The 24,810-nt window shown below is 51.7% G+C and overlaps 9 protein-coding genes across 9 annotated transcripts; 5 read left to right on the forward strand and 4 right to left on the reverse strand.

Moving 5' to 3' along the window:
* Window positions 1-186: 186 nt before the first annotated feature.
* BDW47DRAFT_113745 (C2HC5-type zinc finger protein) lies at window positions 187-2,375 on the forward strand. Its single transcript, XM_024814497.1, has one exon. It carries the CDS (start codon window positions 244-246, stop codon window positions 1,828-1,830), a length of 1,587 nt encoding a protein of 528 aa, XP_024667556.1. The 5' UTR covers window positions 187-243; the 3' UTR covers window positions 1,831-2,375.
* A 58-nt stretch (window positions 2,376-2,433) lies between these two features.
* On the forward strand, window positions 2,434-4,622 carry BDW47DRAFT_134998 (cytochrome P450; the record flags this gene model as incomplete). Its single annotated transcript, XM_024818218.1, has 3 exons — window positions 2,434-2,911; window positions 3,037-3,669; window positions 3,735-4,622. Exons 1-3 carry the CDS (start codon window positions 2,834-2,836, stop codon window positions 4,620-4,622), a joined length of 1,599 nt encoding a protein of 532 aa, XP_024667557.1. The 5' UTR covers window positions 2,434-2,833.
* A 252-nt stretch (window positions 4,623-4,874) lies between these two features.
* Window positions 4,875-6,368, forward strand: BDW47DRAFT_91497 (tryptophan--tRNA ligase WRS1). The gene is made up of 3 exons (XM_024820212.1): window positions 4,875-5,035; window positions 5,105-5,927; window positions 5,979-6,368. Exons 1-3 carry the CDS (start codon window positions 4,923-4,925, stop codon window positions 6,306-6,308), a joined length of 1,266 nt encoding a protein of 421 aa, XP_024667558.1. The 5' UTR covers window positions 4,875-4,922; the 3' UTR covers window positions 6,309-6,368.
* A 655-nt stretch (window positions 6,369-7,023) lies between these two features.
* On the forward strand, window positions 7,024-8,195 carry BDW47DRAFT_129844 (uncharacterized protein; the record flags this gene model as incomplete). The annotated part of the gene is made up of 3 exons (XM_024817034.1): window positions 7,024-7,122; window positions 7,491-7,895; window positions 8,043-8,195. 3 exons carry the CDS (start codon window positions 7,024-7,026, stop codon window positions 8,193-8,195), a joined length of 657 nt encoding a protein of 218 aa, XP_024667559.1.
* Window positions 8,196-10,768: 2,573 nt separating this feature from the next.
* Window positions 10,769-12,845, reverse strand: BDW47DRAFT_135003 (MDR family MFS transporter; the record flags this gene model as incomplete). Its single annotated transcript, XM_024818219.1, has 3 exons — window positions 12,356-12,845; window positions 11,473-12,279; window positions 10,769-11,416 (listed from the first exon to the last, which is right to left on the reverse strand). The coding sequence occupies exons 1-3, from the start codon at window positions 12,644-12,646 to the stop codon at window positions 10,769-10,771; spliced, it is 1,746 nt and encodes a 581-aa protein (XP_024667560.1). The 5' UTR covers window positions 12,647-12,845.
* Window positions 12,846-13,998: 1,153 nt separating this feature from the next.
* Window positions 13,999-15,678, reverse strand: glkA (glucokinase glkA). The gene is made up of 2 exons (XM_024820213.1): window positions 15,409-15,678; window positions 13,999-15,366 (listed from the first exon to the last, which is right to left on the reverse strand). Exons 1-2 carry the CDS (start codon window positions 15,589-15,591, stop codon window positions 14,068-14,070), a joined length of 1,482 nt encoding a protein of 493 aa, XP_024667561.1. The 5' UTR covers window positions 15,592-15,678; the 3' UTR covers window positions 13,999-14,067.
* Window positions 15,679-18,015: 2,337 nt separating this feature from the next.
* BDW47DRAFT_113752 (Mic19 family protein) lies at window positions 18,016-19,446 on the forward strand. Its single transcript, XM_024814498.1, has 3 exons — window positions 18,016-18,361; window positions 18,600-18,657; window positions 18,737-19,446. The coding sequence occupies exons 1-3, from the start codon at window positions 18,078-18,080 to the stop codon at window positions 19,262-19,264; spliced, it is 870 nt and encodes a 289-aa protein (XP_024667562.1). The 5' UTR covers window positions 18,016-18,077; the 3' UTR covers window positions 19,265-19,446.
* Window positions 19,447-19,750: 304 nt separating this feature from the next.
* BDW47DRAFT_135005 (ribonuclease P/MRP protein subunit POP1) lies at window positions 19,751-22,510 on the reverse strand (the record flags this gene model as incomplete). The annotated part of the gene is made up of 2 exons (XM_024818220.1): window positions 19,751-22,063; window positions 22,166-22,510. The coding sequence occupies 2 exons, from the start codon at window positions 22,508-22,510 to the stop codon at window positions 19,751-19,753; spliced, it is 2,658 nt and encodes an 885-aa protein (XP_024667563.1).
* Window positions 22,511-22,913: 403 nt separating this feature from the next.
* On the reverse strand, window positions 22,914-23,949 carry BDW47DRAFT_113756 (peroxiredoxin family protein). The gene is made up of 4 exons (XM_024814499.1): window positions 23,723-23,949; window positions 23,367-23,643; window positions 23,170-23,313; window positions 22,914-23,106 (listed from the first exon to the last, which is right to left on the reverse strand). The coding sequence occupies exons 1-4, from the start codon at window positions 23,770-23,772 to the stop codon at window positions 23,071-23,073; spliced, it is 507 nt and encodes a 168-aa protein (XP_024667564.1). The 5' UTR covers window positions 23,773-23,949; the 3' UTR covers window positions 22,914-23,070.
* Window positions 23,950-24,810: the final 861 nt, after the last annotated feature.

Genomic DNA, 24,810 nt, shown 5'->3' on the forward strand with positions numbered 1-24,810 from the left:
ATGGTCTTCTATTGCTTTAGTGGGAGGAGGTACTTCATACATTGGCTGTCATGACTTCAATGGTGAGTCATTTGTTGCCTGAAAGGTAAGGCTACAATGCTCTTCGCCGTCGTCCGCGGGACCACAGACCATCCCCATAGTCGTCCATTCTCACCTCGACGATCTCCCCAACCACGAAATTCAATTCCCAATACTCGTTTTTCTTTCAAATATTTTACGCGGACGAATCTACCTTTCGATCCCATGAGCGACCCCGGCCTTATCTCCTGGGCGGTGCCCCGTGTCTCCCAGCTCCTCCCCCTCGACGAGGAATCCCTCACCCAGATCATAAGTTACGCCGCCAGCCTACCCACCGAAGAAAGCGCAGAGCATCTCAAAAACCTCTTGGGTGACTCGCCTGCCGTATTCGAATTCATATCTGCCTTCAGTGCGCGACAATCCCGAGCCAATACCACCTCTACCGCCCCGAGCAGCCAAGCTACAGCGAGAAACACCAACAATGGTCCCGGTCCAGCGTCAAGGAAAGGAAAGAAATCGAAGCCACCCCTACACAGTCGCGGTCCTCCGCGTCGTCCAGACAACTATGGCAACGTCTTAGGGGGCTATAAAAAAGAGGACCTGGACGAAGATTACATGCCCGCGTCCTCTCGGAGCCAGCATACCCAGAACGTACAAGGTACTGGTGGCGTGTTGAAAGGAGCAGGGGCTGGGACATCGCCGTCAACGAACGCGCAACTTTCGGTCCCTTCTTCTCGCGAGGGATCAGCAGCTGCATCGCGCACTCAATCCCCCGCGCCTGGCAAAGCTCCCCCCTCCGCGTCTGGGCCGATGATCTCAGACCTCCTGCCTAATGTGAAATCGAAAGCTGCCAAGTCGAGCCGCTCCGGCGGGTCCGGCGCCGCGAAGTTGTCTAAAGCGTCGTTGACCACATCTGATATTTCCGATCTTACAGCTGCAATCGCCGCCCTGGAGATGTCGACGAACCCGACGTTAGGCGACACGGAACCCCACAAATGCAATTGCTACGCGACAATCCACCCGCTTTTCGACCCTGCACCGAATTGCCTCAATTGCGGGAAGATAATCTGTTCTCTGGAAGGATTACAGCCTTGTTCGTTCTGCGGGACGCCTCTGTTGTCGGCCGAGGAGATTCAAGGCATGATCAAGGAACTACGGGCAGAGCGCGGACAAGAGAAAATGCGCGTGCACAACGAGGGTGTCCAGCGTGAGGGTAGGCCGCGAGTAGGGGCAGAACCCTCATCGTCTAGCCAACTGGATGCAGCCAAAGCGCATCGCGACAAGCTACTTCAGTTTCAGGCCCAGAACGCAAAGCGGACTCGGGTCGTTGATGAGGCAGCGGACTTTGAGACGCCTAATGTAGCGTCAACTATATGGATGAGTCCTGCGCAGCGGGCGTTGGCACTGAAGAAGCAGCAGCGGATCATGCGGGAGATGGAAGAAAAGGCCCGACCGGAGTGGGAGAAGAAGCAGACGGTTATGAGCTTAGATATCAAGGGTGGTCGTCTGAGGCGCGTTTACCAATCAGCGCCGACGGAATCAAGCCACGGCGACGATCAGACGGACGAGCTGGTGGAAACAGAAGCCGGTGAGGAGAACGAGGCAGGAAGCAGAAATGGCGGGAGAGCCTTCAGCCACAATCCCCTTCTCGCCGCTGGGGGGCTTCCACGGCCTGTCTGGAAGGCAGCCGATGGGAAACAGCCAGAAACCTCCGCGCGCAGAGAACCAAAGCAGACATGGCGACGAGTTCAAGATGACAATGACGACAATGAACAATGGATACTGGATGGCGGAGTGCATGGATACTCCTAGCTTGGCTGGATTTAACATAAACTTCCGATGCCGTTACGCAACCCAACCTGGCCAAACACATGGCAAATCCAAAATTGATCGGTCCTCGTTTATCTTGACGATCACATCTCCCTAAGGAAATGCTCATCGTTCTAGATCTACAAAGTCGCGCAGAGTCAACCTGATCACGAGACTTCACGACGTCTCCCGAACAAATTGCGGGTACAACCGTCGACCTAGCATGAAAACAACGATTGTCGAGCTCGCCATTGATTTCCGAGCTTGCACATATGATGGTCGGATATCACCGGTACTGACGTCAAGCTAAGTAAGGTTTCGGGTCTCCAGCCCGGACCATCCTGGCGAGTTCCATCTTTATCCGGTACCTCTACCAGCGATTGGGGTTGCATTCCCCACATGCGTAGATGGCCTAGGTAATAATGCTGGATAACATATACGTTCAAAATATCAGTAATTAGCATAAATAGTAAGGAATATTATCTGGCTGAGGCTCGTCCACGGAGCACAAATCCATGAGCTCTTCCAGCTGCATCCGTCGATTATCTTCAACTGAGGCCATCCTTCCACGGATGACCGTCATCATGAACCAAAGTTGACAACCAGCCGTCCTAGGCTCAGAGATCATAAATCTACCCCAAGAGGAGCCATAAACTGGAGCCCCCGTTCCTAACCGAACCTTCCCACGGGTTATTTATACAGGTCTACGTTCCCGCCGGATCTCAACCATACTCCATCAGCGCGGACACACTTATCATCACTATTATTACAAAGAACATCTACCAAGCCCGGGGAAAGCTATTCTCATTGGTACCGCTTATAAATCTCGGTATATCATTCGCGGGGTTGAAAAGGCAGAATAGTAACAGACCCTCGGTTTGACACGGGTAGACTCGGTCTTCCCCAGAATCCGTGCGCGAGAGATTCTGGGCCTGTCTACGGAGTAAACGTTATACTCCAGCAGCAGCAGCAAGGGCTGGAATACATACACACATACAAAAGCATCATGCTGGTGCAAGAGGTTTGGGCGGCCCTTTCGTTGGCGAGGCTGTTAGTGGGTGTTTTAGGGATATCGGGAATTCTGGTATGTCCTCTATATTTCTTCTTTACATTTTCTTTCCTTCCTTCTTCCTCTTCGAGATACTCGTTGCTTTGCGATCGAGTATGTCGTACAAAACAGGGGTCATGATGTACTAAGTGGTGCACTAGTCTGTTGTGTACGTGGTCTATAACCGCTTCTTCCACCCTCTCCGCCACGTCCCTGGCCCCTGGTTGGCGACCGTCACTCCATTTGTCCAGCTGTACCATGGGCTCCAAGGCGACCGACACCTGTGGCTGCACGCCCTGCACAAGAAGTACGGGTCGCACGTTCGCGTCGCGCCCAACTTCGTGTCCGTGAACACCGCGCAGGGCCTTCATGACATCTACGGCCACGGGAAGAAGCTCAAGAAGGCGAACTTCTACAACGCCTTCACTGCTATCAAGGGTGTGTACAACACGCACAATGTGATTGATAAGACGGTGCATGGGCGCAAGAGACGCGTGCTCAGTCAGGCGTTTTCGGATCACGCGCTGAAGGCTATGGAGGATGTTGTGCTGCTGCACGTTAGACAGCTGTGCGACAAGCTGGCGGACCTCCGGGGTAGCACTAATTACAGCGGGAAGGAAGAACGTGTGCGCAATTTGGCGAGTTGGTTTAGCTGGCTTACTTATGATGTGATGGGCGAGCTCTGCTTTGGGAAGAGCTTTGACATGCTCCAGGGGGGTGGCATTTCTCAACAAAAGAAGGACCGGCGACAGATGGTTGGATTGGTGGATCGGGCTGCTAATCGGCATTATGTGGTGAGTTATTGACGCGGCGAATAGCCACATCCCCGGTTAAGGACAAACAAGCTGACGAGATTCAGTGTGGTCTGTGGACACCTCTCGATACATGGCATCTGGATCAGGTTGTAATCCACAAACTGACCAACGACCGCTGGAACTTCATCATGAATTCTCGAGTGGAGGCCAACGAACGAGCCAAGGAGCGCACGAAGGCCGGCCACAGCGCCAAGAAGGACTTCTTCTACTACCTACTTAACGCCAAAGACCCTGAAACCGGACGCGGTCTCACAACGGCTGAACTTTGGGGAGAAGCCAACGTCCTGATGATCGCCGGCAGCGACACCACCTCGACAACAATGACAGCCACGATGTTCTACCTTCTCCGCAACATCCCGGCCATGGGACGGCTGAAAGACGAGATCCGACAGAACTTCAACGACGTCGAGGAGATCATCAGCGGCCCCAAGCTCAACGAATTGGTTTACCTGAAAGCTTGCATTGACGAAGCCCTACGATTGGCGCCCGCTGTGCCGGGTGCGATCCCGCGGGAAGTAATTGACGGAGCCATGGTCGACGGGGTCTATCTACCTCCCGGCACAGACTGCGGCACCCCGACCTACTCTATTCACCGACAAGACGAATATTACCGGGAAGCAGAGTCGTACATCCCCGAGCGTTGGATTGACGGCGCCACGTGCCAGACCCGGTCCCAGGCGTGGACGACAACGAAGGAGGACGTTGAGATTGCTCGCAAGGCGTTCTGCCCATTCAGCATTGGTCCTCGCGGGTGCATTGGGAAGAGCATGGCCATGATGGAGCTGCGACTGACCATAGCGCGCCTCATTTTCCTGTTCAATTTCGACTTATATGACCGGGAGGGAGAGGATGAGAACGGACATTTGGCTCTCGTTGACCATTTCACCAGCGCCAAAAATGGACCTAACGTGATTGCTACCCATAGAATTTGAATGATATTTTTACTCCATGCTCTGAGAGCATGACAACAAGACTTGATATATGTAGAATTTGTTGCAATAGAACCACGGAGACGCGGAAGCCCATGGAAAGGCAAGAAAATACTCCGGAGTAGATGAGTTTATCATCACGTGCACTGTCACTATCATTCCGTAACGGGTTAGAGGGGCAACAGATCACATGACCCACTTTATCTTTGCCCCTCATTGTTTTTATGACTCAATACGTCCCTCCCTCGCTGGCCCCCAAGATCGGTTTAACTCTGCAGCTAGTGGTCGGTGATCTATTCCAAGATGGCAGCAAACTCGAGTTCGACGGCGGAGCAGGACATCAACCCCTGGTCCGTGGCCGGTGCCCGCGACGAGAGCGGCAACATCTCCCAGATTGACTATGTGTCTCTTGCCCAGTGAGTAGGATATCTTCGCGTTTTCTATATGCATGGTCCCGTCGCTAATGTTGTCGTCGCAATTGTTAGGAAATGGAACACCCAATTGATCAGCCAGGATCTCCTCGATCGCTTCGAGAAAGTCACCGGCCACAAGCCGCACCGCTGGCTCCGACGCGGCCTCTTCTTCAGTCACCGTGACTTCGACAAGATCCTCACGAAGAAGGAGAAGGGAGAGCCCTTCTTCCTCTACACCGGCCGTGGCCCGAGTACCGGCAGCTTGCACCTGGGGCACACCATCCCGCTCTCATTCACCAAGTGGCTGCAAGATGTCCTCGACGTTCCCTTGGTATTCATGCTTACGGACGACGAGAAGGCTCTGTTCAAGGACACCCTCACCTTCGAGGATACGATGCAGTACGCGATGGACAATGCCAAGGACATCATTGCCCTCGGATTCGACCTGAAGAAGACGTTCATCTACAGCGACTTGAAATACGTCAGCTCCCACTTCCTGATGAACGCCTGGGAGTTCGGAAAGCTGGTCACCTTCAACCAGGTCCGTGGCGCATTCGGTTTCAACGAAAGCACCAACATCGGCCGGTTGTTCTTCCCTTCGGTGCAGTGTGTCGCTGCGTTTGCGACTTCGTATCCCGAGCTGTGGGCCGAGGAGCCCCAGAAGAACCGATCCCAGCCGATCGCCGACATCGCCTGTTTGATTCCCATGGGCATTGACCAGGACCCGTACTTCCGACTTTTGCGCGAAAACTCCCACCGCATGCGCTTCCCTTCGCCGAAGCCTGCTCTGATCCACTCCAAGTTCTTGACTGCTCTGCAAGGGCCGGGTGGGAAGATGTCGTCGTCGGAGCCTAACTCGGCTATCTTCATGACCGACACTCCTAAGCAGATCAAGGTGAGTCAATGTATACCCAGAGGGGTTTGTCGCATATCTAACCATCAACAGACAAAAATCAACAAGTACGCGTTCAGCGGTGGCCAGGTCACCGTTGAGGATCACCGCCGCTTGGGCGGAAACCCCGATGTGGATGTTGCGTACATCTACCTGACCTATTTCGAAGAGGACGACGCGAAGCTGGCGGAGATCTACACCAAGTACAAGAGCGGCGAGATCCTGACCGGTGAGCTCAAGGCGATGGCCATCAAGGCGCTGCAGGAGAATGTGGCGGAGTTCCAGGAGAAGCGCAAGCTCGTCACGGACGAGGTCCTCGAGCAGTACATGACGCCGCGGAGGTTATACTTTGCCGATAAGGAGAAGACCCTGCCCATCCGGTGACTACTTAGACATAAACCAAATGATTCGATGAAGACAGAATACCAATTGATTGCATGACCGCTTAGTCCAATAGATGTGACATGATCCACATAATCCCTTCATCGCAACGCCTCCTTTAGTACCTTAGTTTTCCATCGACTAACTTATACAAACGTGGCAGCCCCTATGCTGAGTCATCACCCCATAAAGATCACCAAGATAAACTACTCGATCGAACCAACCCTCATGTTACTTTTATTACTCAATTGGTTCGAATACTCCAGGGAGCCAAGCTTACCCAGCGGCCTAACCAAACAGAAGACAGATATGCAACATCAGCCACAAACAAAGGAAACTAGAACAGAAAAAAAAAATAAAAAAAATAAGTTCTCACTTTTCTATCAATCACTTGGACCTTCCCCCATCCCCTCTCCCGCCCGTCCTCCTATCTTCCAAGGAACATTCAATGCCTGCTGTTTTCACATGCACCGCAATGTACCTGTTTATTCTCACTCCTTAGCTACTCCGCTCCATTTCTTCGTGGCTTATGGCATCCCTGAAACGGGGTCAACGCAGATCACACTGGCAAGTAAGTTGTCTACCTGTCAGTGGTAGATAGACATTCAGGTCATCGATCGGTCATACATACCTCAGATACCTGGCACTACCTTAGGAGGTACCTACCTACCTACCTACTCAGGTATATGAGGAAGAGAAGGGCCAATCAACAATCACAATGCCCCCGTCTCCCCTGACTGTCACGCTTATCCAAGCGACCATACTTAATGCTATCTCCAACATTCTGGCGCAGATTATCGATCAGTACCAGAAGAATGTACGTAGTATCTTTCTTCCCTTTTTCTTCATATTTGACTGGAGTTTGCCCTCGATTCCACTTTCATCACCTCAAATGTCTTGATCAACCTATCAACCTACTACCCCATCCCCACCCTATCCAAATCACGCCCGAAGATACCGATATAGACACATCTATACAATCTTTCTATAGAACCCCTTAAAGCTCTCTACACAACATCAACCAAGGGGAAAAAAGAAATACAAGAAAAGAAGAGAGAAAGAACAAAAAAAAAAAAAAAGAAAAGACCCTCCCCACTTCATCCCGCTTCGTTTTTCTCTCCGATATAAAAAAGTCCAACGGAAGAAACAAAATGATGGAAAATCACATGATAACAAAAACCCTAGAAACCATTCGCCCTCAACACCCCAGCCCTGCTCCAGTTCGTCGGCTACGCCATCATCATCGTCCCCATCAACGACATCTGGCAAAAACTCGTCGAAGCATGGTACCCCGGCTTTCCCACCTGGCGGATCCTGTCCCGATACCGCCGGGAGACCACGACGGCGACGACCACCACCAACATCCCTCTCCACCACCACAGGGATGCTGAATTGGCAGCTGTCGCAGAAGAGAAGGACAAGCCTGTCCGTCGTGCGGAGTCGGGCCCGGGATCAGGAACGTGGAACTTCACTATGAAGTTCATGCTTGATCAGACTGTTGGATCGGTTATGAATATCGTGCTGTTTGTTGTGCTGATTAACCTGCTTAAGGGGGCGGGTTGGAACAGGAGTTGGGAGTTGGTTTGTGAGGTATGTTTTCTTTTTTTACTTTTATTCTTTTTCCCCCTTTTCCTAGTTTTCTTTTCCTGTCGGGGAGGAAGGGAGTTCTGCATGGAGAATTGGATTCAGGGTTGTATACAGAGGCGGGTTGTATACAGAGGCTAATATGTGTATCAGGACTTCACACCCATCATGATCGCGCGCCTCAAGTACCGGCCGCTGGTGTCCGTCCTGATGTACACTATTGTCCCGCTAGACCGGCGGGTGGTGTTTGGAAGTGCGTGCGGGGTGATCTGGAGTGTCTATCTTAGTTTATATGCTGCTGTTTAGGTTGACTAGGATTGGAAGTGTAGTGGATTATAGAAGGGAGTCATATCTGTGAAGTGAAATGACTCTTGATACAAGAAGTTTTGTGTATGGGGAGGAAAGAAATTATCGATCTTCTATATATAGACTGACTTGGGCTTCGCGTTGACTGATGACATGTAATGTTTTTAAAGACACGTAGCAGGGAAGCATGATTTGAGCCATATAGATATGTAGGTATTCAAAAGCTTCTGTATAACCCCATTCTTGTCCCAAGACAAGTTGGTATCCGGGGGAGTACTGACATCTCAATTGTCGGATATCTTGGCCGGAGCTTTCCAATGTTATTGCGAGGTCGATTGTACAACTATGTCGCTCGTTTTCAGACACTCCCCCGCCGGCTTACCATTGGGGATTCTCAAAGTGACCAATCACCGCGTTGAGTTTAGGTACCACTTTCTTTAAGAGTTGCTTTTCGAAAAGTGGCTCTCCATCTTTGGTTTTTCCGGAAAGCCTGTTCATATTGCTGTGCCCTCAACTTACCGGCTTTGGGGAATGTAGTGCATATGCCCGTCTCACTCAGGTTCATTCTTCGGGGGACATATACCCTCATTAATTGAACTGCTCCACCAAAATAAAATAAAAAAATAGCCAATATGTTGCAGCCATCTGAGACAACCCATTCGACGGTAGTCCAGCACCGCCCCCCGACAATCCCCCGAGCCGTCGCACGGACACGCCTAGGGCATACCGACGGCCCGTTGGCGGCGGGGTCCGACCCGGGGGCTGGCTTCGGCTCGGGCTGCCTGAGCAGCCGTATCGCGGGGTCTTTTTTTCTGTTCTTTTCTGTCCTTTCTTTCATGGATAAAAAGTGTTGCGAGTTAATTGTTGAAATAGTCAGGCAGCTTGATGCAAGAAAGCAGTGCCCCAGAAAGGGTGCTAACCACAGGAATCCGTGTCGTTATGCTCGGCTTGTTAGAGTGGGCCAGTCCCCAGTTCAAGATGGTGTTTCAACAAAGGTCAGATAGTCCGCTTCGGACGTTGTCTTGAAAGCCTGTCTGTCTTCCATGAACTTGACAGAACGATATAGCTTTTTGTTCTCCAGATAAATAAGCCCAAAGGCGACTCAAGCTAAAAGGGGCTGAAAGGGTAATCCTTGAAGTATTCAAATCAAAAAGATGTAAAAGCGCGCCAGTCGGCAGCCCGGCTGGCTATGGGCCTTCGAATCAATTTCTTTGGCCTAATTTTTGTTCTTGATCTGCTTTTATTCGAAGATCAAGTAGACCCTTACTAGCGGACTTGCGGTGAACCTCTGGACCAAGGTGACGTGACAGGCACAGTCTGCCTGGGGGAAGTTGACAAGAGAAATGACATGTTGACAAGTTCTTCGTTCATGCCCTGTGCATTTATCAGCTGTCTAATAGCATTTTCACAATTCTGACACCCATGCATGTTGGCTCACCAGCATGTGTGCAAAGTTTGTTGTATGTACTCTTCTATGGTGTCTGATTGTATAGTCTCGTTGTTTTTCACTCCTTGAATCACACGGAAGTTCCATGCTTATCTAGACTGTCATAGTCCTTGAGCAGCTGTGCTCTGAAGTTCGACTGCACTTTGAAGTCGATTGATTGGGTCATTAGGGTTATAAGTAGACCGAAACCCCGGTCTTGTTTTAGTGCTCACTAAGTCTCTGCAAACTTGGGAAAGCTCAAAAGGATAGGCATAAAGCTATTCACATCCGCTATTATGAGGAATAAGACGTGCGGGGTGAGAGATATTGGAAGTCGATGTGATATATACACCTACATTGGTATAGGGTTGCAGAACGAAGAATGAAAAGAAGAGGAGGAGGAGGGAGAATGTAGAGACCCAAAGAATGCGCATGAGGCTACGCAGAATCACAGCCGGAACTCAAGTTGAAGGATGAATATTTTGCATTCACTGCTAGATACAGCCTTTCAACCAACCAGCTGCGTTGCGAGATCGAATCTGATGCCCCCATTTATTATGCGTCGCAATATAAAATAGTGCATAAAAGGGCACCCACAGAGCTCAGAAGTGTCTAGATATCTTTTGTAGCCGAGTGGTATTCTTTGCGTTAGAAGGATATTATTTGATCGCCGAGAGCCCCAGTCCGTCTCTCAATCTTGTTAATCTTCTACTGCAATTTTGTCTTTCCTCTGTTTCACCCAAAAAGGAGAATATCGTGGGTATATCAGTCGGGTTAAGCCCTATACCAATCGTTGGTCAACTTTTTGGCGTAGCGGTAATATGATGTCCTTTGGGTCCCTGTTTCCTTCATGATTTCCAGATATTCGTTGTTTTCTGTCGGTTTCTCGTTTGGAGTCGATTAGAATTCAAGGGAAATGAATCGGTCTTAGGTTATCTGTGGTACGCTGTAATCATCCTATCAACCTAGATTTTTATTGTATTAATCTATTAAACCAGATAACAGACACAAACGAAAGCAAGCAGTGACAGAAACCAATAATACATTAACTCATCATGACATACATCAATTAAAAATCAAAATAATGTAACTTTCCCCCATCCCACACTACCCCTACTCTCCCCTCTCCCAAAAAAACTAGTAAATACTAGGCAACCCCACCCTCCAATTTCCTCCCCTTAACGGAGATCCACTGCACAGGGAGCGCGCCGACGATAGCAAGTGCACCCATTGCGACAGCAATGTAGAACGCTTCGGTGATGGCGTCGCTGTAGAGTCTGACGACGGTCGATATGGCGTCGGGAGGCACGGCCTTGCGCAGCATGGTTGCTCCGGCGCTGACTACGAGACGGGCGTCGATGTCAGGGACCTTGGTGACGAGGCTTGTGAGTAGCTTGTTTTGGAAGACGTTCTGGGCAACCGAGACGAAGATTGAGCCGCCGAAGTTTTGCGCGAACATTACCATTGCTGTGCCTGTGGGAGTGTCGGAGGTGGGAAGCACTGCTTGGATGACGAGGACGGATTGCTGTAGACCTAGGCCGACACCCATGCCGTATATGGCTTGGTAGCCGATCCATGCAGGATGGCCTGTTTCGGGGGTCATTGTGCTGAGGAGCCCGGCCCCTGTGGCCATGAAGACCGGGGATAGCATCATGAATGGCGTGTAGTATCCAAGTAGCGTGACTAGTGCACCTGCGAGCAGGGAGCAGATGACTACTCCGAGGACCATGGGGATGTTCATGATGCCAGACTTGGTTGCGGAGACGTCCTTGATGGCTTGGAACCAGATTGGAATCTAGTAGATCACAGTCAGTACCTCCATCTCCATATCGCAATATACAGGGTTCTCACGTAGTAGACCGTGGAAAAGAACGAAGAGCCCAAAGCGAAGCTGAAGAACGCGGCACCCCAGACGTTGCGGTTTTTGATCAGGCGCAGCGGCACTGTGGCTTTTTCTCCCTGGTATTTCTGCAGCCCTGCAAAAATGATCATGAGAACCCCAAAGAGCACAAACAACGCGATGATGCGTCCGTTACCCCAGGGGTACTTTGTGCCACCCCATTGCAGAGCAAGCAGAACGCAGATGACCCCGGGGAGGAAGAAGAGATTCCCAAGAAGATCCAGCTGGGACAAGGTATTCTTGAGGGTGGTCTTCGTTTTGATCGATTTAGGCGTTTTGAAGAAGAGTATGATGAACAGGAATGTCGCGCCGCCAACGGGCAGGTTGATGTAGAAACACCATCTCCAGCTTACATGGTCCGTGAAGGCGCCTCCCATCAAGGGTCCCGCGACACTCGCGATTCCAAACATGGCCCCGAAAAGCGCAGTGTAAATTGGTCGTTTCTCGAGCGGCATCGTCTGAGCGACGATGAGGACGGCACCCGAGAACAACCCGGCGCCTCCAATGCCCGCAATCGCGCGTCCGACGATGAGCGTCACCGAGTTTGGCGCAACGGCGCAGATCAGGGACCCGATCTCGAAGATCGCCAGCGCGGCCAGGTAGACCCATTTCACAGAGTAGAATGTGTACAGTTTTCCGAAGACCAAGGTCAGGGAGCATTGTGTCAACAGATAGGCGCTTCCATACCAGCCCACGTCTTCGAGAGATTTGAATCGGTCTGTGATCTTCGGGATGGCAGTCGCGATGATGGTATTATCCTGAAATCGATCCAATGTCAACACAGGCCTCCACCCAACAGACGTCCGTCTCTCGTCAGGGAGAAAGAACACCTACCAAGGCCAAGCAGAAGATAGAAAGACAGAGTCCAGTGATGATCAGCCCAAGCTTCCACGACGAAGGATACTCCGGATGTTCTTCCTCCTGCTCCTCGCTGACCTCCTTGGATCCGGGAACAGCGGGTTTGTTTTCATTCTCTGGCGCTGGAGACGCTGATTTGATGGAACCCTGGCGTGGTGACTCCGTCAAAGTGGTCTCTCGATCTGTGGATTCATGAGTGGCTAGAGGGGGCTGTTCGAGTTCGACTCTGGGTCTATCGTGAGGCGATGAGATGAGGGTGTCTGCCATTTTGTCTAGTGTTTGGCTCTGGGAGCGTGGATCAACGGGCAGGAAAGAATCCAGAGAGATCTGAGGTTGACACGAGATTCAACCCCCGCTGTGAAACAGATTGATGTCACCCCTGTACCAGGCTTGTGACTGGAGGGGATGGAAAGCGGTCGTCACAGCAGTGATGGAAGCGATCGAGGGCCGTGCAACGATGAACAGGGAAGTATCTCAGCTGAAAGAAAGATAGAAAGGAGATGAAGCTGGAGGATGATTTTAGTGAGCTTTTTACCTTGTTAGAAGTAGGTCAAGGAAGGAAGGAAGGGAAAATGCCCAGAGCAAAATAATTATAGTAGGAAACCAAGATGAAAAGGAAGGGAAGAAGAAGAGGCCTAGAATTTCCTGACAGGGGAAGCCGGAAGTCAATAACTCAATCCCACCATCAGCGGAAATGCAGTGTCATGGTCTACCGTGGTTAATAACATCAGAAATCCATTGTCTAGTGAATCCCAATAATACCACTGAGCTGTAGTGTAACCACTGGACGGGGACGCAGGGATGGAGCCAGTATAATCAAGAGCATAAAAGATGGATAAAGAGCACATCAACACTAGAAAATACAGCCACCGGGAGGATATCTACACGATACAACAGCCGATGATCGACACAAAGAAGAGTGGAGCCCACATCTGCATAGTTAAAGCTGCAGTTTGCTGGCGTCGATCCATCTCGGAGGATCTTGAACCCTAAGTTCCGATCATCCGTCCCTTCAGCCACGCCTCCGACCACAAAGAGATGATCTCCCGCCTACGATTGCCCCTGACGACATGTGCCCGGCCGGGATCAATAGAGGCAGACGGTCCTTGGCGTCAGATGGAAGTGATCAACTTCCGTCATCCATGGATATGCACGCCGGAGGTCGGGATTTACAACCGCCGGGGTCTCAGCCGCCGTTGCACCGGCTTGCCAATAGAGATCGGAATGCTACTCGGCCATTTGGAGAATCAAATCAGCGTCTAGATGGAGAATATTGGTTGTAGTGGTAATTTTCCCTGTATTATCAAACGCCGTAAATGACCATTGATATCTTATACACCGGCCGTCTCCCTGGTCACCAGACTGCCACACCTCTCGATGTGGATCTTGGCGGCTCGCGTCTCAGACTCTTCCCAAACCTCAGAAAGGGGTCGGGTAAAACAGAAGGACATGGGGGAAATAAAAAGAAGAAAATTCAAAATCAAAAGGGAAATGGGAAAAGGGCAAGAAAGAAAAGAAGAGTACACATGGCAAGGAATCAAACCAAGTAAAGTCAAGCCAAGATGCGAATGAGCGAACAGTGGCCGATCCATGCACCCATTGACATAATTCAGTTCAAACCAGACCGTACATCATCATGAGATATCCAGGATTATTTCTCCGCATGATTCATCGGCCTATGACCCAACCTACTGCGACTTCTTTCGAGCTTCTTCTCGGCTAGCGACCAGGGCAATCAGCGCCGCACCCACGCCGCTGCCATCTTTGGAGATCCCGATGCGGATCTTCTTCTCGCCGGTTTCTCCAACCTCCGGCACCTCCCGTAAGGCATCCCGCAGGTGGTGTTCGAAGTTGGGGTAGAACTCAACCAAGCTTCCGTCCACGCCAATGTCCACCATGTCCTCGGCCTGGAGCTTGCCGGTCGAGATCAGAATAGCTGCCAGCGGCACCGCGCTCAGACGCGCGGCGCGCTTGCCGATCGCGTGCACGATGGTCTGAACAGCCTTGCAGTCGGCCATACTCGGTCGCTCGATCTTAGCATGGTCCTTCAGGGCGACCTTGGTCGGTTCCATCCCCTCGGTCTTATCGGCCTCCACCAGACTCAGGAGGCTGGTGTCAACACCCCACTGGCGGAAGAGGTTCGAATCCTCGGGGACCAAGACGTCGGATCCCTCACCGGGCTTGAATAAGCCCAGAGACTGGTTCTGGTACAGGTCGAGCAGCACGCGACGCAGGATTTCACCCAGGAACATGCCCGACACGCGCTTTTCAAACATCTGCACGCCGGGGTTGTTGCTCTCTTCGTTGAGCTCCTGGTCATAGACGGTATTCGGAAGGACGCTCAGATGGTTGTCAAAGCTGCCCCACTCAGCGTTGATGATCATTTCACCCGTGGACTTGTCATAGTCCGCGTGCTCGATATTGTCCAGCTTGGTCACCCGCTCGAGCTTCTCCACATAGGCGCCGTTGGTGCCGGTGCCGAAAATCGCACCCAGGAACGTCCCGGTCTCGCCTGGGGAGGTATACGAGCGCGCCATGAGGGTTCCCACCGTGTCATTGACCAGCGCGGCCACGCGCACCGGTAGTTCCAGCTCATCCAGGGCACTCTGCAATAGAGAGCACACATCACGCCCCACGGCGTCTGGGATATTAAAGCCCTTCGTCCAGCGAATGAGCGTCCCCTTGTTGATGCCGACCTGGCGGACAGGGAAGCTGAAAGTGAACCCCAGATCGAACACGCCCTCCTCGCGTCGGTCGGTGCCGCGACGTCGCATGTGCGCCTCGAAGTGTTCATTGTGATGGATGCGCAAGAACGACTCGATCTGGCGGGCCAAGAACACAAACAAATCCTTCGACGACCCCGACGCCATCAGTTCCCCGGGTGTCATGATTTTGGTCTGGGTGAGCGAAAATGTGGTGTCGCCATGGAGCTCGACGGAGCAGACGCGGAAATTCGTGCCACCGAGGTCGACCGCCAGATACAGGCCCTGTCAACGAGTTAGCTTTGCGATCGCATGGAGATACCCTACCTTTTCGGTGCCATTGGGAACAGAGGTCACATATGTCGGAATCTGGCTCAGCGTGGTGTTCTCATGCGACAACCCCTCGTCGATTTCCCGGATGTATTCCTTGACCCCACGCTGGACCTCATGGGCGGGATATTCGAACTGACTGGCGATCCGCGCAGCTTCTTCCAAGAGAGGGGACGACATTGGAAGCGGCTGGAATCAGAGGCAGACGGAGATGGTGGGGTAGGTGGAGGAGAGATCTCGGAGGGGAAGGAAACAGATCTGACACCAGATAAAGGCCCCGCTTAAAGAGTATGAGGAGAATATAAAAGAAAAGAGGGACGCAGAATGAGAGATAAAGGAGAAATAGAAAGGGGGGCTAAGCAAGATACAGATTGCGGTTGCTGGGATCCAAGCTGTCGAAGAAAACTAGAAGAAAGACCGGAGGAGGGGTCAATGAGGTCAGTCGGAAGGGAGCCCAGTTGGTGGGGTTCGCAGCCCCGAAGGACCAGCCTAAAGTTGCCAATAGGATCAGGGTCGGCCGACAAGACCAACGGGAACACCGGGTTCACCGGCCGATGAAGCGGAAGACGGAGCAATATTTGATTAATCTTGGAGTCCTGCACCAGTTCCGTAGACTAAGGTATGATTGATTCCTTGTTCGTCATAGTCCAACATCCGTGTCACTGATTCCATTCGATTCGTTTACATGTGTCTCTCCGTAAATCAGGAACCCAATGCTCAAGTATTCTAGAGTCCATGACGCCACGCCCGGGTAACAAATGTGGGGGTCTCTGTTCACCCATGGTCACCCGGTGAGAAACAAAGGTTAGGATCAGGTAACTCTGGAAGCTGGTCAAGTGCCTGGTCAGACTTTCAAACAGAAAAATTTTGCCTCTCGTCTATGATTGGCGTGTCATTGAGGAAGAATTTCCAGGTATTCGAGGACAGTACTACCCATTACTGGGAACGGAAAGTTTATGATGTTGCTGACACGGCTTGCATTCCTTCATTTTTTGGGCCTTCGCCGTTTTGGGCTAATCTGGCTTCAACATTGGTCTATCTTATGTAATTCAGAGATCTTTTATCTTAAACAGCGAGAACGTTCCTTTATTGACTTGGAATGCCATGACCTGACTGGGACAGTATTTACAGAGCCATTGTCTGTTGTGTACCTTCTTTATATGAGATAACTGAACGGAAGTCGGGATAATTGAACATCAACACTAAATACGGGGTAATTTTGACTAATTAAACGCTACTAGAATGCATTACATGCATACATGCATACAGCCATTTTACGACCATACAGAATATCCGTGGTGGAGTCCTCCTATCTTCTCTCATTGTTGACTCCAACGGCTACGCGAACTAGAATGCAGCCATTGTCAATCATTAAGTAGACTAATATTACTCCATATAAATCAATATTAACTTTTAGAAGAAAGCAGAATCTACGAGTAAACCACAATATCAAAACGAAAGACTCGAAGCTGGTCAAAGCATAAGGTCGAAACCATGTGTTCTGTAAAGCTGAGCACATCCAGCTCTTCTATGTACTTTGACTAGACCGGATAAGAACAGCATGAAGACGTGGTAGAGATATATATGCACGCGACCCATTACCAAGACTTTTCTCTACTTGCAATTGGTGTTTGATCTAATAAAGACACGGAGAACTCGTCGACGGTCATAGCAGAGGGTTAGGGTTGGCTATTCTGCATCATGCGTTGGAATAAGGCTGATCTTCTAGGCCGGCTGACCTGCGTCTTTCTGGATACTCTATACTAAATGCACCTTATAGCTCTCGTTGTTTATCTTGGACGTTGATAGGGGGTCAAACACGCAAAGCCATGCCATGCGAAAGTTCGCCTCTGTGATACCCACAACTAATTCACCTCTACATCGTAATATCAGAGGGATAGAGAAAGCTCGGCTACTCTCTATGTATATCGCAGTCAACGTAACCGGAGACCATGATACATTGTCAGACGCGCTATACCAGCGGTTCTTCACAAGAAGAGCAAGCCTTCATAGTTCGGGTCGGAGTACGGTAGACGTAGGCTTAGTCGGGTCACGACATGAGAAATTCGAGACTTATGTAAAAGAAGCGGAGAGAAGAGGTAAATGTGGCACAGATCCGAAGATTGTGCAGCTGTGTAATGGTGGCATTATCATGTTTGCTGCCGACCAGCGGGACAGCCTTGTATGTTGCATTCTCAAGTCCTGTAGCAGATATTGCAGTATTTTTTTGAGTATAACTATAGGCAGCCATGTTCAGAAGATTTATACATCAGATGCCGACCAGTGTTATCCAGAACTGTGAGATTGGTTGAACATCGTATTAAAGATTTTGATAGCCACAGGGCTCTTGCTTTAGTCCCAAGAGTTTGTACGGATTGAAGAATCTCTTGAGGGCTTTAAATGCAAGTAACAAAGATGGCTTATGAGGATAATCGGTTCTCTAATAAAGCGCGTGATAGGCTGGCGGTCATCTTGATTCTCAAACATTACATGACGTGACAATAGCATTAAGTTATTCTGACCGTTCCTGACAAAACTAGCCCAGGTCTATTGCATGAAACAGCGGTAGTTTGAATCCATCATCTCAACTGGGACAAAATAACAGTGCATATAGCAAATCGTAAAGCAATTCCAATGACGACGATAACGATCATGCCCAACATCCAATGACTAATCATATTTCACGTGACCACGGCGGAAGTCGGCTGCTCGCAACATTATCATCGCAGCTCGACGACCCTTCCCTCTCCGAACAATTCGGAATTGCCCCCAGCATAGCGCTTTTGCACTCCTTTCCAGACGTCAGCGGATCGAGGCCTGAATCGGTGATCCGCAAGAGCCGGGCAAAAAAAGTCGAGAAAACCGTTCAATTCTGCTATAGACCGCACATTATGGGCTCCGGCAGCTCGAAGCCCGAGGCTACGGCCGGGTCGAAGCACATCTTCTCGAGGTAGGTTTCTTGAATTCTGCTGGTTTGTCTTTGGTGGAGTTGCTTTTGCTTTTCGTGATCAATGTTAGAAAGAACAGGATCTGTGTGCATGTTGTCTGTTTTAATCGGCTGGATTCGGATGCTTGTTTGGTGACTACCGAAGCAGCATAAAACACTTCCATTAGCCATGATGCCTGTGTTCTCAAGCACACCAACAATGTCAGACAGACCGAAGCAACGATGCTAACTATCTCAACAGTGGATCCCCCGTCCAGTTCTCCTCCAACCTCGTCGACTCCCTCCAGTCTAGCAGCGAGGTGCGTAACCCACCCTCCCTCCACACTCAACAACAAATAAATCAGCAACTAACATATCTCATATTAAAAAAAAAAAAAGACCGACTCCTCCCGCGCCAAATCCCTCGAACTCCAAATTCAAGCGCGCGTCTCCCAAGAACTAGAACGCATCCGCGCTCGCGAACAGCAAACTGTCGCCGAGATCGAAAAACGCATCGCCCAGGCCCCGGAGAACAACATCCCCGCCGCCCCGTCATCCTCCACCACCACTTACAGCTACCCGCCCGGCTCGCTGAACCTGGACGCCCCGCGCATCCCCTTCGCCGGCCGCGAGACGGACGCCCCCGCCTTTGACACCGCCGCTGCTGCTGCGTCGCAGGGCCAGCCCATCAACCGCGGTTTGACCCGGGACTCGGTGAACGAGGATGTGGAGCAGCTGCGGGCGAAACTTGAGGGCCGTAGGAAGCTCGTGGAGCTGGATGATGGGCTTGTGAAGGCTAAGGAGGATGTTGTCAGCTGCTTGCGGTTGAATGATCGGCGGCCGTTGGATTGCTGGAAGGAGGTGGAGGGGTTTAAGAAGGAGGTTGCGCGTATGGAGCAGGCCTTTGTTGATCGTGTTGTTGGTTGAGGTTGCTGTGTGTGTGTTTTGTGTGTGATTGAGTTATGTTATGTATTGTAAGCATGTAGTGTGAGTGTGTGTGTGGGTGGGTGAGCGGATGGCTGCATTCACTGATAGATATCGATTTCTTCTATGTTATTGGGGTGTATATGTACAGTTAGCTATTTCTATCTATCGTCCTCGCTGGTTACAGTTGTCCAGTATGTATGTCTCTTTCAACGCTTGTCTAGTTCTTTCTTAGGAATACAATCACACCCTCAATCATGAAGACAACGGCCGTGCAGGCTAATAACTAATGATTTATACCAGAGCCGGAGACCCATCTACTTCTACGACTACACTCAAGAAGGAAGGAAATAAATGAAGTAAAAGGAAAAGAAATATAATATCTAACAGGGTATCACTAAACAACAACACCAACCAACATCTCGTCCACCACACAAATCCCTACGCATCTACCCAAGCAGCTATATCAACCAACACACCATCCACATATCAAACAACCTCCCACCTCCCAACCCTCCCAACCCTCTCCCCCGCCGCCCTCACAATACACATATTCACCTCCCGCGCCCTACTCTTCTTCGCCTTCGCCGGAAAATTCTCCGACCCCCTCACAACCCTCGACACCAATATCGAGCCAATCCCCGTCCCCTTACCCTCAGACAGGTTATAGTTACCTGTCGTGACGAACCCAATCAGGTCTTCTTCCGTGGGGAGCGGCAGGTGCGTTTGCTGCGTGTCTTCAGGGTGGAGAGGGGTGATTAGGGATGCGGCAAGGCGCGAGCGTTCGTTTTCTTGGTTTTCGTTGTTGGGCATCGGATGCGAGGGGCTGGTTCTTGGGGGGTTGGAGGCGAGTTGGAGCCACTGCTGGCGCAGCTCAGTGTTGGTGGTGGGCAGGCGGTAGATGCGGGCTCGGGGTGTAGGGGTGCCGCGGTTGAGGAGGGATACTCGCACTGTTGCGAGGGAGGAGGAGTCGATGGGGGTGGAGGATGGATCGTGGATTGCGCGGGTGGCTTTGGTGGGGGGGAGTTGGGTGATGTTCAGTGGGGGGATGGCAGTGCTTGGGAGGTCTTTTTCGATGTTGGTCTCTGCCTCTGCCTCTGCTTCTGCCTTCTGATCGTTCTTCTGCTCGTCGGGGGTAGAGCCCGACGCGATTTGCAGGAGCTTTTCCCAATCACACGCCCAGCCACGGCCGATTTCCCCCTTCTGTCCATTCCCCAGATCCAGACTCGCGAACTCAACCCGTCGACCTTTAGGCCGGCGCTCCCACTCCTGTTTAGCTTCTTCGCGCTGGCGGAGGCCCCATTCCCAGCCTGCTTGCGTGCCGGGAAAGTCGCCTGGGAACCAAGGTTCTCCGCCCTCGAATGCGAGCTGCTGTTGTTCCTTCAATCCGCCGAACCGGGGATTGCCGCCGCTGGAGAGCGGGTGGTACATGAGCGAGTACCATACGGGAGTGACGCACTTCCATGGGAGGAGGATGGTCCAGTAACCTGGGGCGTTGCTGTTCTTAGACTGGGCGGTGGACCGAGAGGCGAGAACTATGACTGGGATGCGTGGGTCGGATTCGACGGGGGTAGGAAGCTCGCCTGGTCCTGCTTCGGTGCGGCGCCGGTTTATGGCTTTTTGGCTGGGAAGCTGGCGGGCTGCGGCTAGGCGTGTGCGACGGTCGAATAGTGCGGGGGTTTGTTGTGTACAATCGGGTGTCCAGGAGGATAGCAAGATGGCTAGGTTCTGCATGTCGGAGTCGGCGGACGGTGGTTTCAGGCTCTGGGGCGGGAAGTGCAGGCGGGGATCAGATATAGAGAAACCGAGCAGGGCGTTGAGCGGGAGAGATGAAGGGTTGGACACCCCTAGCAAAGAGCTCCAGGTAGCTTCCACGCTGTCCGTCGAGACCTGCTTCCCGTCCATTCCCAGCGGTCTCAAAGCCGAGATCAAAGCCTCTGTCGACCCAGGGCCCGTAATGTCGATACTGCCGATCTCGAAACGCAGGTCTTCCACCATGACAGGAGGGTTCTGCTTCTTTGAAACCTCCAGCAGTTCGTTCCACAGCTGCAAGAACGCAGACGGATGGACCCTGAGAAAGACCTTCTTCTTGGCCTTGGCTTTCGCATCTTTCTCAGCACCAGCATCAGCCATCTCCACATCCTCAGACTTGACCTCCGCACACCGCACCAGCGTAACCGGCGCAATCGGTCTCTGCATCCCCCCACTCTCAAACACCCAAGCCCTCAAGCTCCTCGTACCCGCCCTCCACTTCCTCCCCTTCACCCCCCACGCATCATCCCCATCAACCCCCACAGCACGCAACGCACGCTCCAAACCCTCCTCAACACCCTCCATCTGAATCGTAGCCACATAACTCATGTCCCACGCAACAGCGCCCCTCGCGCCCCTCGCCCGATGAGAAGGCCTATAACTCTTCTCCGTCGGCGACAAAGGCAGCGCAAACCTCCAAAGCGGATCCTTCGACGTCGCCATATGCGCCCTTTTCGCGTGGAACATGTGCGTCGGCAGCCACGTCTTGCACCGCTGGCGCTTCTTGTACTTGGACTCCGGCGCCGGCGGTCGCGAGAGCTTGTTTTTCTTGATCTTGGGAACGCGCGGCGCGATGTCGAATGCGTGGCTGCCGGTTGAGGCGAGTTCTTTGCGCGTCTCGCTGTCACGCTGGGCTTTCGCCGCGGCGCGCTTGGCTTTCGTTTTGGAGTTTAGGTTTTGGAGCCGGCGGGCGGTTTCGAGGCGGATGCGCATGAGTTCGGTGGGTTTGCGGCGGCGGAATGATACTGTTGGGGTGTTGTCTTCGGCCATCTGGGAGAAATCAAAAGAGAGATGTCAGCAACTCAGACACATTGTATCACTGAACGTGCCGTATAATAGACCTGCACATAAGGATAGATTAGAGAATCATACCTCCTTCTTCGCCCTCGCCCTCAGCCGACTCGGCACCCTCTTCACATTATGACTAGCCGTCCTCCTCCGCAACGACCGCGGCACCTGCTGAAACGCCCTCGTCGTCAACGCGGCCTTCGACCGCTGCATGCCCGACTCCAGCGACCGGATCTCGAACTCCCGCGCCTCCAGATAAGCAGCGACGTCCAGCTCCCCGGAGGCGGACAGCGCCGCGTCGGCCGACTGCACCGCCAGCGAGCGGGCGTCATAGGTTTTGGCGCGTTTGCGGGCGGCCGCGGAGCCATCGTTGGCGTAGGACTTTCCCGGCGCGTCGGGCTTGCGCTTGGGGGGGAGGTTGGGGGCCATTTCGGCCGGTGTTAATTTATTCGGGGTGAGAATGATATAAGAAAGAGAGATAACAACAGAGACGTGACGTGGGAGACCAAAAGCTTGGTTAATGGGGTTTGGTTGGGGTCTGGAACTTTTTTTTTTTAATGATTTTTATTTTACCCGGAGACGGGCCCCTCGATGCCTGTACGGCTTGGGCTTTAGCGCGTCACCGTCACCCTTCCGGGCCGATACCAAGTCACACCACGGTGTCAAAGCACCAATTATGATACCCGGTCGCCCAGACAGTGTTCGAGGGTAGTGTAGATCGTTTGGAGCCGTGGTGGGATTGACGAAGTTAGTTTTTACTGCAATCGTACCTGGGGATCATTTTATCTACTTTACGATATTGTCTACCTAGGTATGCTGGTCTTGGTTTTTTTTTTCATTCCTTCGTAAGAGATTTGTATTTTTCCTCTGAATGGGAAATCTATTTCTAACGCGAGTCCTCGTCTTTGCAAGTCACTAACTGCACCAGGGGAATCTTAGCGCCGTCTATTTAAATCCATGTCACATCTAATGTTTAAGTTGGCCTGCATTTACAGGTTCTTGATGACGGTCTCGGCGCTCGAGAACTGTTCCGTGTTAGCATTGACTCCATAAGACAGTAGTCTAAGACAGTAGTCGGGGGGTCTTACCTCGAGGTGGTTCTTGGCGGGCTCGAGAGCGGCGTAGGTGACCTTGCCGTGGTCGATGACGATGGCGAAACGCTTGGTGCGGCCCTCCTCATCGGCCCAGCCGATGCTCTTGGAGAACTTGGCATCAGGGTCGGACAGGAAGAGCTACAGGTGTGTTAGTGTGGGTGATAAACAGAAGAGGAAGAGAGAAGACGTACGATGTCGTCGTTCTTGACACCGTTGGCCTTGCTCCAGGCGCTCATGACGTAGGCATCGTTGTAGGCGAGGACGGCAACAACGTCGACACCCTTGGCGTGGATCTCGGGCAGACGCTCAAGGTACTCGGGGACGTGACGAGCGGAGCAGACGGGAGTGAAGGCACCGGGGAGGGCGAAGAGGATGACCTTCTTGTTGGCCCACTCCTTGGAGGCGTTGTAGTTGATGGGGATACCGCAGGCGGTGATCTCGCCCTTCTCCTCGCTGTAGGGGATGTAGCTGTGGGGGAACGAGGTCAGTATACCGACACCGGGGGAGACATGTCAGGAGAGAGGGTATGGTTGAGAACAAAACTTACGAGAAGACAGTGTCCGCGGGGAAGCTGTCACCGGTCTTGAGGCCAGACATTTTGGAAGATTGGGTGGTTTTAAAGGGGATAGAAGAGATATAAAAAGTGTAGGAAGAAGTGGGTGAGTGGAAGATAAGTGAATGGAAGACGAGATGAGTGGGGGAGGGGAAGGAGGGAGGAGGTTATATAGGATTGAAAGATTTCAAGTGGGATGATATGGGGCGGGCAGACAGGCAAGTGGCGGCTACGATAGGCTCCGATAGGGGATTGTTATTTACGGTTCCTATCGGAGAAGGCCAGAAGAAGGATACCGAACCTTTTCGATCCTTACAGTATAGGACTAAGTAGAAATTATTAACCCGAGGAGTGGAAAGGCCCCGCCAAACCCCAATCCCGAATCCCATTCGTCGGCTCAACTATCTAGACCGAACGGCTTGACAAATCGCTTTCTGGGCCGGTGAGGTCATGGCAGTTCCAGTCAATTGTGACTCCTCTGATCTTCACATGAGGTCCTTCTCCATATTCTTTTTCTGAGCTGAGTGTCTTGTCTTTGCTTATTTCCAACCTGTAACCAGTAGGGTGATTATACCATGAAGCACCTTGAAAGTAGCATACTGTCTCTATGCAAGGTATAGACTGTTCTTATCCCTGAATATCGGAGTTGCGACAACTCAAGGATCTTCATGACGAGAAGGCGGTCCAGAAATACCAATATCAAGCCAATCAACGCCAAGTCGTGGCTGCATGAAGACACCTTGTTGGTGGAGTGTCCACTGCATAAAGATTCACCGCCTAACCCCTCCCCTCCATAGACAGGGACGGTGGGATGATCTGGCGGTGATGGAACTCCGATTACCGACCAAATCCCATGATTCTTGACCGGGCATTGATGCATTGATTCCACTCAGTAATACGTGGCGGCAATACTGCCACGCACGTGCCTTCCATGCAAATCTTCATCCCCAAACCGAGCATTTCCCATGAATTATTCAAAGGTTCCCCTTCACCCGTTGGTTGGGTGAACCAATTGCATGATTCAACCCAATCCCAACTTTGGTTCACCATTTGCCATCCGGACTCGAGTGCCACCATATCAT

Source organism: Aspergillus candidus (genome assembly GCF_002847045.1).
Source record: "Aspergillus candidus strain CBS 102.13 unplaced genomic scaffold BDW47scaffold_87, whole genome shotgun sequence".
NCBI classification, from domain to species: domain Eukaryota; kingdom Fungi; phylum Ascomycota; class Eurotiomycetes; order Eurotiales; family Aspergillaceae; genus Aspergillus; species Aspergillus candidus.

What these genes read in the sequence shown, in the direction of transcription:
- glkA (XM_024820213.1), bottom strand. Translation starts at nt 15,591, where the DNA reads ATGTCGTCCCCTCTCTTGGAAGAAGCTGCGCGGATCGCCAGTCAGTTC. An exon ending in TTCCCAATGGCACCGAAAAG is followed by an intron (nt 15,367 to 15,408) that starts GTAGGGTATCTC and finishes ACTCGTTGACAG; the next exon opens with GGCCTGTATCTGGCGGTCGA.
- BDW47DRAFT_113752 (XM_024814498.1), top strand. Translation starts at nt 18,078, where the DNA reads ATGACTAATCATATTTCACGTGACCACGGCGGAAGTCGGCTGCTCGCA. An exon ending in TCGAAGCACATCTTCTCGAG is followed by an intron (nt 18,362 to 18,599) that starts GTAGGTTTCTTG and finishes CTATCTCAACAG; the next exon opens with TGGATCCCCCGTCCAGTTCT. An exon ending in CCCTCCAGTCTAGCAGCGAG is followed by an intron (nt 18,658 to 18,736) that starts GTGCGTAACCCA and finishes AAAAAAAAAAAG; the next exon opens with ACCGACTCCTCCCGCGCCAA.
- BDW47DRAFT_113756 (XM_024814499.1), bottom strand. Translation starts at nt 23,772, where the DNA reads ATGTCTGGCCTCAAGACCGGTGACAGCTTCCCCGCGGACACTGTCTTC. An exon ending in CCCGCGGACACTGTCTTCTC is followed by an intron (nt 23,644 to 23,722) that starts GTAAGTTTTGTT and finishes GTTCCCCCACAG; the next exon opens with CTACATCCCCTACAGCGAGG. An exon ending in GTGTCAAGAACGACGACATC is followed by an intron (nt 23,314 to 23,366) that starts GTACGTCTTCTC and finishes ACACACCTGTAG; the next exon opens with CTCTTCCTGTCCGACCCTGA.
- BDW47DRAFT_113745 (XM_024814497.1), top strand. Translation starts at nt 244, where the DNA reads ATGAGCGACCCCGGCCTTATCTCCTGGGCGGTGCCCCGTGTCTCCCAG.
- BDW47DRAFT_91497 (XM_024820212.1), top strand. Translation starts at nt 4,923, where the DNA reads ATGGCAGCAAACTCGAGTTCGACGGCGGAGCAGGACATCAACCCCTGG. An exon ending in GACTATGTGTCTCTTGCCCA is followed by an intron (nt 5,036 to 5,104) that starts GTGAGTAGGATA and finishes CGCAATTGTTAG; the next exon opens with GAAATGGAACACCCAATTGA. An exon ending in ACACTCCTAAGCAGATCAAG is followed by an intron (nt 5,928 to 5,978) that starts GTGAGTCAATGT and finishes AACCATCAACAG; the next exon opens with ACAAAAATCAACAAGTACGC.